The sequence below is a fragment of the Magallana gigas genome, chromosome 5, assembly GCF_963853765.1.
Source record: "Magallana gigas chromosome 5, xbMagGiga1.1, whole genome shotgun sequence".
In the NCBI taxonomy this organism is placed as follows: domain Eukaryota; kingdom Metazoa; phylum Mollusca; class Bivalvia; order Ostreida; family Ostreidae; genus Magallana; species Magallana gigas.
Genome location: NC_088857.1, coordinates 5,939,601 through 5,951,422, shown reverse-complemented (window position 1 = coordinate 5,951,422; position 11,822 = coordinate 5,939,601). Strand labels below are relative to the sequence as shown.

Here is an 11,822-nt window from a genome sequence, read left to right as displayed (position 1 = left end):
AGCTTATGGTCAAGGTTTGAAATAAGCGAAGCACTTGAATTTACAACTTTTCATTCTTGTTTAGCAATGTAATGTTTCAAACTCATATTCATTTTAGAATAATCATCAAAAGATTTCTAATAATGTATGAATGTACTAATGTTAACAGAAAGGTTTAATTACATATTTCACCTGAGAAAAAATCAATTTTTATGTGACTGTGCGAAAATTGCAAAACTTTTAAAGTTGTTTCTTGTCATGATGGGATGATATGCTTGCCAGTGCTTCAGTTTTATCCTTAAGACCATGTCTTTCTGAAAAATTAATGTATGGTTTACTGGGTACTTGGTACTCAATAAAAGAGAATGACTTCTGCTACTACTCTACTAATTCTGTATAAAATATTAATAAAATTCCCAAGTTCATTCTTTTTTATCACCACCACATCTCACCTAACCTCTTCTAGCCCGCTGGCACCAAAGGCCCGATTGGGTGTCCGTAATCATAAAGGTTTTACACTGCCTGTTGATTAGCCATGCAGCACCCCCTGGACTTGGAGGGTCGGTGGTTTTCTGTTGGGGTTTCCTTCCCCTGTCTACATGTTCCAGCTATTTAAAGGCGTCGAAGGCTCGCCTCTCACCACTGTCACTCAGCTACCGGAGTATTTCCAGAGTCACCAGCGAGGAGGTGTGACAAGTGATATGCTGGCAGAACCTGTGTGAGACAGTTGGGCATTAACTCAAGGTTTTAAATGGTAAGACATAAGTGACATAAGTATAACCCCTTGTGTAAGCCTTCTGTCTTACGGATCCTATTGAGGGTCAGCTCAAACTTAGTGATGACAAGTCCAGTATTTCTTTCTCAAGCGGTTTTATTAAGCGTGATCGTATAGTTACAATTACATCAGCTAATAGCAGCCCAAATCAAGAGTCTGCTCAATCTCATTTCATATGGGTATATATAAGGTTTTACTTATGATGGACAGTTTTGACGAGTTCGGCCCATATACGACGATCATAAGTGAACATTTAGTGTTCAAAATTAAGATTAATATTTTATTCCTAAATAAAGTAACAAAACCGTCAAACTGCTAATCAAAGAGTCTGGATGCAGGATGTGAGTCTCCGAGTCCTGGGTCTCGGAGTCCCCCACCTAGTATGAGGCATCACTTACTCATAATACGTTCATTCATACACGGCATAAAAGGTTACAAAGGTTAATATATAGAATACACAATACATGAGTCAATATAGAGTACTAGAGCTATCGTTGCAGACACAGAATCGCCAAATATGACACTTGTTTTTAAACTCTCAATTTGGATATTATTATGCCCGTATTATTCGCCTGGTTTTATAACATCATTTAGGAATACTACGCAGTGCTACAAGATTCACAGAGTTCATTCTATTAATTATCCTTAGCACCATTCAGTGCGCAGCACCTAGGTACACTCAAATATCATAGTGACCATTATTTATTACGAGCAATTTAAGGTCATAGCATGGCTATCTGTTTACACTTGAAACCATCACCAGCTTTTTATCCCCTCTGTTTTATGCCTATATGATATTTTCATTTTTATTGCTTATACTAAATATTAACTTTCTTAGGCATGAAGTGTCTAGAAGAATCAAGAAAATCACACTAAGGTTGTAGTAAATGTAATATACATGCTAGCTTCATGAATCACCTCAAAACCACAAACATTTTTTGTGTGGGGTTCAAATGCAGAAATAAGTTTTAGCATTGTGTAAAAAATTTTTCTCTTTATCAAGAATTATTTATCAAATAGGACTTACGGTAGATTTGAAAGAGAAAGATTGATATCCCCATGAAGTGAAAGAAAATTTTATAATTTCTTATATTTTTTTCATTAAAAATTTTATAAAAAGGCAATGAAGTCTGCAAAATGTACCTGTGAATGTATTAGAAGGATAAATAATAAGAATGAAAGGATGTTTTAAAAATCATCAAGAATCAATGGAACAGTAATCTGTACATTTATATTGGCGTCCTATATATGATTGATTCAAGTTTGTTAAAATATAAAAAAATATGATCCGACTGGTATATTATTAGAGAAACAAATGAAAAAAACCCTTTGAAATCGTCTTTTAATGAGCAGAATGATTTGAGCTAGTGAAATAATAGCAGAATATAATAACAAAAGGTAATACTAGAATATACAAGTAGAAGTTTTTGATTTGTTTTTGCCATGGGGTCATATTTGGGTCAACATTATGAAAAAAGTCCATTTTCACCAAAACAAAAGTTCTTCTAAAGGAAATGGAGGCTTTGGTTTGTAAAAACAAACATAAAATAAAAGATAGAACAGTTATCAAATTCATTGATATATACCAGAAAAAATATGCTTTTATTAGTGATTTGATTCTTTAAATTATAAAATGCACACTGTAGGTGAATCATCATTAGCATCACGTCTTAAGGTATTTTGCATAGATTAAAATCTGATAAAATTGATTTAAATACACATACACTGTACTCCTCTTTAAAAATATCTTTTAAATTTTTAAACATATAGTTTTGTGTTCTAAAGCATATTATTTAAAATCTAAATCAAAATTTTACAGTTGATGTACTCTCTCTCTCTCTCTCTCTCTCTCTCTCTCCCTCTCTCTCTCTCTCTCTCTCTCTCTCTCTCTCTCTCTCTCTCTCTCTCTCTCTCTCTCTCTCTGAAGATATCCACGTTACTAGTAATTCAATGGAGACTGAGAATATTAGGTTTAATTTTGAATTTTAATCATTTATCTTTACATTTTATAGCAATGACATCATTCTAGTCTTCCATATTACATTGACATTCTGATGGATTAATTTTGACATTAAAAGTTGGTAAAATATCAGTAAAACGTAAGCTTTTGCTGTTATAAGGTATTAGGAACTACATGTAGCTTTTTCCCATTGTTTACACCGGAAAAAGGATAAAATATATTGGTGACTTATGTAAAGTTTAGCAGACAAGCAATTTTATTCATGTTATTGCGTGGACCCTGAGGTCCACGCAGAAAATATATAAGCGATGTTAAACCGGATGCTATGGGGAAAATTCAGCCTGCGCATGAGCTAGCCTGGTTCCTGTGCGTAATGGGTAGCTCAGAGAACCAGGCTAACACGCGTTTATCTGAATCGGGATCGGGACACATATGCACACATAAGTTCAAAGGCGCTGTAAAGTTGTCGGTAAACAGTACAGAAACAAAGTATTCCTTTTAAAGAAATGATTGGTATGTGATATGAACTATCAGAATTACGAAATAAGCCGAAACTACAACATGCATCAAATAGCATAATTAGCAATGTTTTGTTGTTTTTCCGAATACACATGTAACTTAACTTTACTTTTATAGAAGGCGAAGCTAGGGTACTTCCCGATTAAATTTTTTTAAGCATTAAAGTATGATTGAATTATTATGTCCCTGTATAAAAGTTAAAATCTCAAGAAAAATGCATCAAAATATGAAATTTTTAATTTACAAAAAGCTGTCTCTGCATAGTCAACAAAGTAGTGCGAATCATAATGTGTGCGCAAATACTAAAATTCACCGAATGCCTGATACTATACATGCAAACTTCATTCATAGATAGATCATAATTATTTTTAGTAGTATGAATCCTTTAAATTCTGAGATAAAAAGTCAGGGCTATAAATATATGTATACGTAATACAACGTACAAATTTAGTGATTAAAAGCAGAGGGCTAGAGTCGGTGGAATCTCTGATAGTCTTAAGGCTTTCACGTTTTCGTTGGAAACACATGCAAATGGTCCACGTATTGTAGTCCTTTTTTAAAGGACAGCAACTTGTAATTTTCATATTAATATTAAGACGTATTTATTTATACAACAATAAGTTTCAATTGTATTCAGTGGACGTTGTTGGTGGACATAACATACCACGACATACTGAGCAAAGTCCAACAAATCCTAATGTTAAAAAAAAAGAAGTTATAGCAGGCAAAGAAATCATTTAAAGAAACAAGAGGTCCAATGGGCCACATCGCTCACCTGAGCAACACTGGCTTTAAATGGGCGTTCAAAGGATATTGTGCCATGTGCCCCCTCGGTAGATCAACCAAAAATGAATATCCGAATTTTCACATATTTTTGCATATCTTTGGCATATTTACCTTCATGAATACCATTTTTACCGAAAATTAGATCATATGCAATATAAATAACTAGATTTTCAGTTGGTGTTCACGGTTAACTTCCAGTTCCCTTTATTTTAGCCCTCCCCCCCCCCCCCGATCACTTTATAAAACGATTAAAATACATGAGAGCATAAAGGTACATTTTCTCCCTCCACTACTTGCTAGTTATTGAATTTAAAAAAATTCTATATGTGAAAGAAGAAAAGTGTACCTCAATGCACCAGAATGAATATGCTCAATTCCTCAAATTAAAAACATTGAAAAATTTAATCTGCCTTCTCCATTATAGACGATTGTCATTTACCAGGCATGAATTCATTTCGTATGACCTTTCATAACCTTACTCGCTTGATTGAAGAAAATAAACTTAACTGAAAATGTTGTCACATATGTTAAAAAGCTATAATTCAAATTAATGTATTGGCAGGCATGTCGCTCTATTGTACCAAGGCCCTTCCATTATTTTCATCTTTATTAAAAAACAACAAATGTGTACAAACAAAGATGATTTTCCATTGCAATAATTTTTTAAGAACACCGATAATGCTTTGATCCTCAGGCCTATGAAAACTGTTTAAAAGGCATTGTTTTCATTTACTTGTGTTCGAAAAACTATCAAAAATTTGTGTAGATTTTATGCAATTCATCGTTGAAGAAGAGGCAACAGAAAGTAATTACAGTATATCATCCTTTTAGCAAGACATTTCTATTGATCAACCAAAATTTCAGTGTCGATCGTAGAATCATAAGCAAGATTCATAGCTTGTTTTGAGTCATGTTTTTGTTCACATGAGTTTACCGTATCACATTAAACTTAAAAATTTTAAACTTGGTATTTCCTATTCAGCATAGCTGCATTTAAAATATAAACAAACTAAAGCATGACCTCAGCTTTGTGTACAAACAAATAGTAGCATTGTGCGCAAAGCTCTGTATCTTGCTTATAACTCGAAGCTTGACTCTCAGGTTAGTAAAATTATAGGAATTTGTAAACAATTAAAACAAGAGAAAACTGCACTAAAACAAAGAGAAAACTCAATTTATTTTTCATTATATATATATCTATTCAAGTAATGTCGATCACGGGGAAAGACTTGGGTCGCAGCGGTGATCAGCGAGTGCACTTTAAAACATTTTATATCTACATGTATTTTTTTATTCATTAAATGAGTTCTTTAAATGTATTTAAGAGAAATGACCAAAGAGAAATTTCTCGAGGCGAAATAAGATATTTTGGTGAAGCGTTTATTATCGGGTATATAATTATCAATCAAATTCATTGATAACAAAGAATTGTCAGCGATGAATGTGCCAAGATTAATTTATATGTAACCCCATCGAATATACAAAATAGTATACAAAATTCTGTATTAGCATAATTACACCTTCCTTTTATTTCTCCCGCTTTTTATTAAATAATAATAAATTGTAACAATCAAGTCCTTTTTATTAAAAAAAAAGAAAGGAATATGAATTAATATTCATTAATTCTCTCAATCATATTTCCCGTATGAGAAGAAATTGGGGGAGGTAACTCGCGTTAAAAAAAACAAGAATAGTTTTCACCTGGGACTGGTTTCACAGTACCGCGACGGTGTGGCCAAGGTGAGAAGCTGTACCGCGAGGATGCGCGGTTTTACCTGAGTTACCTGTGCTAAACCGCGATCAATTTCACACCACGAGGACTCGCGGTAAATACGTAAACCGCGTTGGCCGTAGTGTGTATATATATATATATATATATATATATATATATATATATATATATATATATATATATATATATATATATACATACTTTAGTTATATATTTCTAGCAGCGAGAATAATCTCCATTTAGATTGAAATTGTTGAACATCTTAATAGAACATGTTGATTAATCAACTATTACGTAAAGATAATACCGAATTACACGCACCACCATAATTTGACCCCCATGGTGCCCCCCCCCCATCCCCTGAAATTATGGTTTGAAAAAACTAGAATGAATCAACACTACCTGAGGATGCTTCCACACAAGTTACAACTTTTCTGGCCAATTGGTTTTTGAGAAGAAATTTTTTTAAAGGTTTTTCGCTATGTGTTCCGTTGTAAAATTCGACCCACCCACTGTGGCCGCACCCTACCCCGGGGATCATGGTTTGAACAAATTTGAATCTACACTACCTGAGGATGCCTCCAAACAAGTTACAGCTTTTATGGCCTACTGGTATTTGTTGAGAAGATTTTTCTCTATGTATTCCTATGTAAAAATTTCGACCCCCCATTGTGGCCCCACCTACCCCCGGGGATCGTGATTTGAAAAAATTTGAATCTACACTACCTTTCACAGTTCCAGCTTTTCTGGCTAACTGGTTTTTGCAAAGAAGATTTTAATGACTTTTCTCTATACATTGGTATCTAAAAATTTGATCCCCCGTTGGAGCCCCACCGTACCCCCGGGGATCATGGTTTGGACAAGCTTGAATCTACACTACTTGAGGATGCTTCCACACAAGTTACAGCTTTTCTGGCCGATTGAGTTTTGAGAAGATGTTCATCTATATATTTCACCTCAGGTGAGCTAACAATTATTTATGTTTCTGCTACATGTACACACACTTAGTATTTCCATCAGCAATATTAATCTCCGTTTAGACTGCATAGACGAGAAAAGACGGACGACGGACAAAATGTTATCAGAATAGCTCACTTGAGCTTTCAGCTCAGGTGAGCTAAAAACAGATGGACAAACATGCAAAGAGAGTTTTTGGCTCAAAGTATGTGTTTTGATGGACAATGTCGCACTACCAGAAACATAAACGAGAGGAGCAAGCGTCAGTGTTGGTGAAAAACTTTTTTAAAAAGATTGCTAGTGCTGACAAAATTTCAAAGAACTGAGTTGCCGCCGTTTTTGTTATTAAAATAACAACAGCAACGGCGGCAACGAAGTTCTTGAACTATAAACATGTTTGTACAACGATTTATCTAGGAAGATAATAAGATTTATGTTGGAAGAACAGATTCATGTATTTAATTTATTAAGCGTTATAGCTTGTTTATTTCTCTGATTTTACTTTACATTATGAAACATAAGTTATAAGTTTATCATGACTTCAAATATTGTCCAATTTTTGTATGTAAAATTGTATTTGTTTGTACTGGTTGGTGTTTGCAAGAAAGAATTGTTGACTTTTGCAGTCGACGGTAATCTCTATCATTGAAATCTGCGGTACGTACATTCAGGTTATCGAAAATAGTCTTCCATTACAATACGTTAGTCAAACTAAACAACATTCTAAGGTAGCAAGGGTAAGTTTCGGTTAAAGTACCCGGTCAATATTTTTGTAAAATTGAGAATTGCTGTACTTGATGGCTTATGAGTGTTGCTAAAATTCATGAAATGATTTTTGGGAGTTGATTTTAATCGACTCTCCTATGCAGTTCCTCTGGCAAACCGAAAGTGAAACAGTGTTTGGACCTAAGTACAAATCATCACCGCTGACAAGACGTAGATCTTGAAAATAATAGATAAATTCGGTGTACTGTACACTGTACCATTGTTTTTCAAAAGAAACTTATTTTTAAATACCTTGAAAATAGTCCGATTTTATTTAGTACGAACAATTTAATTGTTTTTTGTAGTTATATGTATCCCTACGCCAGAGTTCAATATAGTCTCGTTCAACCAGACGCTCGGCTGTCTCCGTAAATCTCCGACAAGCAGAGAGTCTCTCTTGGTAGTCGGAGAAAAACGGAGACAGTCGAGCGTCTGGATGAACGAGACTAGAGTTCAATATTGCTTGGATCCAGACGTGTACAATTTTTAGACACATTTCGATAACTGATACACAGTTTGATGGAATTAATTCTATAATTAAATATTACACAACATGATTCATATGGGTTCTCGTTGTTAAGACAGTGGGGGCATTTTCTAGTGTTCATTTAAGCACAGCGTTGAGAAGATAATTACCATAGATGATTGAAATATACATTACTTCACTTCTATAAATAAAGAGGTCGTCGAATGACATTGAATGTCTCCAAAGGAGTGCAACATGCTTAATTTAAACTTATCTTTAAGAAGCATCGTTGTTTCCAAGTGATTAATTATTTATCGGTCGCAGTTCATTACCTATTTGTTTTAACTGGAGGAGAATTTGGGTATTTAAAGAAAGAGATTGAATATTGTCATTAGTTGCGTCGTTGTCTCGTATTAGAGGATTTAAAATCAACATGGCAGGTAAAAAAATGAGTACCGAAATTATTAATAATGTTAACAAAATTTATGTTGTTAACGAAAATTTTATTTTTGAACTGTAAATTTTATAACATAGTAATTATATTATTTTAAAAAAAAAATAAATTAATGGTAATGAAGAGTTACGTGTAAAATTATTTGTCAATATTTTTTTTTCGCTTTCTTTTATACATCAACCAAAAGATGTGTTCTACAACTTATAATTGTTTTATATATTTTGATATGCACTACACCCTCCCTCCCTTTTACCTTTTCTGCCATTATGACTTTTTGGCAATTTCAATTTTCTAAGCTAGTTGATTAATTTGATGGAAGTTGTTTGCAAATTTTATTCAATAATTTTAAGAGAAGAAATAAATAAATTGCATGAAAAAATTAATTACAACATTGGCCTTTTTCATAGCAATATCATAATATTACGAAAATACTTATAAAATCAACCCCTCATTTTTTTTTTTTAATTTTATTCTTAATTTGAACAGAACATGGTGGTTTTTACAAATACTCAATGAAAATTTTCAAAAGTTCATGTATTAACCGTAGCGTGTGCTCTGTTACATATAAAAGAATTCATTGGCATTCTCTTGGCATTCAACGGAGATAACTGAATAAGCATCAACCATACCCCATTCCTGGCATTGTGACTGTCTTAACATCTTTGGGGAATTCTTAGCAATATTTACTGAAATATGGTATTATAAAAGTTTCGAAAAATGTAAAAAGTAATTCAAAAGAAGTAAGTAATGCGTAGTTTTTGACTGTATATGAGCTCTGTTGTTTTTTGTAATTTAAAAAAAAATGATTTATATCATAAATATTATTAATGATAAACATTAGTAAGCCATGACGAAGCGATTATTTTTTTCTTGATAAACATGGAAAAGGGTTAACATTGATAAAGAATTCAAACAAACTTAAGGGTATTGTGCCACAAAGCTAACGTTCTCTTTTTAATTTTGTACACCAATTTTGAAAAGTGTCTACAACAAAAAAATCAAACCAAGCTCTATAAATTTTAATAGACTTGCAATTTTTAAAATAAAGATAAAAATAGCAATTTACATGCGAGTTTGAAAAAAAATGACCATGTGAAAAAAGTTATTTTATTGTTGTTGTAAAGGTAATGGAAATGGACAATCTAGCTGGTCAACCAATGTGGTACGTATCTTAATCCTGCATTTAATCTCTGTCTTGATGTTTAATTGCTCTATAAAAGTAAATAAATTCAAATGTAAGTTTTATAATTGTATACTGTAAATTGCTTATTATTCGCGAGGAATTAATTCCTCGCGAATTTTAAAATCTCGCTTTTATTTTTCAGACAGTTTTGAACTATATGAATTAAAAGAAAAAATTGGTGCTTTCGATTTAATATTCTCGCGATTTGATGCATAACAACGGAATCGCAAAATTAAGTAGTCGCGTAAAATAAGAACTTACAGCACTAGATTAATAGCCACATATTCTAACGGAATTATGATTCGCAATCAGTAGTCTTAATTTGATATTCATCATTTAAAAAATAAACAGCAAGTTAAAACGTTCAATGGAATATGAACGTGACGTGAACCAATCCTGTAGAGCCCGAAGGGCTTCTCAGAAGATTTGTTTACGTACCAACCAAGTTGGTTAACATTGCTGTTTATTACTTATATTTACGTTTGAAAAAGACGAATCGTTCAGGACTGCGTTTTACAAAAGAACTTACGACTTACGACCAAATTAATGAATGTTAATTAATCACTAACTTTTCAATTTTTTATTTGGATTGTTTTAAAATATAGTTATAGAAATCAAAATAGTTGTGAATAATGAACTCGCCAATTCTTGCCTCGTGTTTATTTGCCCTCCTACTCTTGCAAAAGTTTTGGCTTTGAATTCACCGAGACATAGAATAGATATAGATATTCTTTCTAATTAACACAGCTGTTTAAAAATTGTTTTAAATTCGACCAACTAAAAACGAGAGGGAAAGGGCAAAAGATTTAAAGGGGCGAATTTTTTCCTGTACACAGTATTTATAAATGAAAGAGTCAATTACATGTGTCAGACCCAGACCCTGTTTACTTGCTTTGTCTTTGTACATCGCCAACAAAAAAAATTCATTGCACTCCTATATATCATACAAATAGATGCTGTGTCTGTGTGAACAGGTGTACAATGTCTTTGTTGTAATAATGGCTCGTGCGTGTGTGTTGTACAATAAGAATAGGTATTTACAATATCAAAATATAACTAATAAAAACCCATATATTTTATTATATTAAGTTTATCAAGCTTAAGATCGTCAAACTTTGACTTCAGGTTGCCCCACAAGCAATGACGATGACCCACGTACCCCCACCCCCCGAAGACTACACCTTCAGAGCGCTGATTGCCACGTTCTTGTGTTTCTGGCCTCTGGGGCTGTACGCCTATCTAAAAGCATCGGAGGTAAAGAAAGAATTGAAATAGGATTTTGAATGTTAAAAGGAATTCCAGGTTAACACAAAAAAAAAAATTTGACAAAAGTTGAGAACTGTTTATTGATGTTCAAAACGAATTAGCAGATATAGATATCAGCTTTAAAAAAACCCTTTAACCGGCATATCGAACCTATGTAAACAAAAGCATGGCACGAGCCTTGTTTACAAAATAAAGAATTGTGAGCTCTGTATCTTTAAGTTACTTCAAACTCTATGACTGATATTCACTCAATTGTGGTTGATCATTAGAAATGCATTAATTAAGCGTTGTAAACAACAAAAATAGAAAAATAAAATTCGAGAAAACCATGACCACCCCCTTTAAAGGCATAAGCAATGTTCCTGGTTTCTGTACAAAAATTCTTTAAGTGATTATGTTGTGAATTTATTTGTGTCTATAAAGGCATCTACAGACACTACAGCCCCCCTTTTTCCATCCTAATATTAAAAATGAATCCAAATATATATATCGCAATATTTAACATTGATATCAATGTACATGTAATTAAAAAGATAAATTAATAATTAATATTTTAAAGGATATTTTTTAAAATTATTGAGATCTGTGATTATGAATTAGAAGATACTCATTATTTGTAAATGAATTGATATAGGCTATGTAAATTTCAGGCAAAAAAGAGCTACCAAATGGGAGACAATGAGACGGCCCACGCTCTGGCTGACCAGGCGCGACAGTTTACCAATTTTTCGATCATCGTGGGAATCGTTTCCTATGTCTTTCTGTTTATCTTTCTCATTATTTACTACACGGTTATCTTATTTTAATTTTAATTTGTTTCAACAATTTTTATTTTAATTGTTTTTATTAGTGCAGTCATTGTGTATATACAATGTACATGTATATGAAAAAATAAAATCATTTTTGAAAAAAAAGTTTTTGTTTTGTAAATTGTCTAAAGGAATTCAATTTTTGTAAGGCAATTAGATATCAGCTGTTGC

At 32.8% G+C, this 11,822-nt stretch overlaps 1 protein-coding gene across 1 annotated transcript; it reads left to right on the top strand.

Moving 5' to 3' along the window:
• Positions 1-8,270: 8,270 nt before the first annotated feature.
• On the top strand, positions 8,271-11,723 carry LOC105342481 (proline-rich transmembrane protein 1). Its single transcript, XM_011449444.4, has 4 exons — positions 8,271-8,379; positions 9,518-9,555; positions 10,702-10,830; positions 11,493-11,723. Exons 1-4 carry the CDS (start codon positions 8,373-8,375, stop codon positions 11,646-11,648), a joined length of 330 nt encoding a protein of 109 aa, XP_011447746.2. The 5' UTR covers positions 8,271-8,372; the 3' UTR covers positions 11,649-11,723.
• The last annotated feature ends 99 nt before the right edge of the window (positions 11,724-11,822 follow it).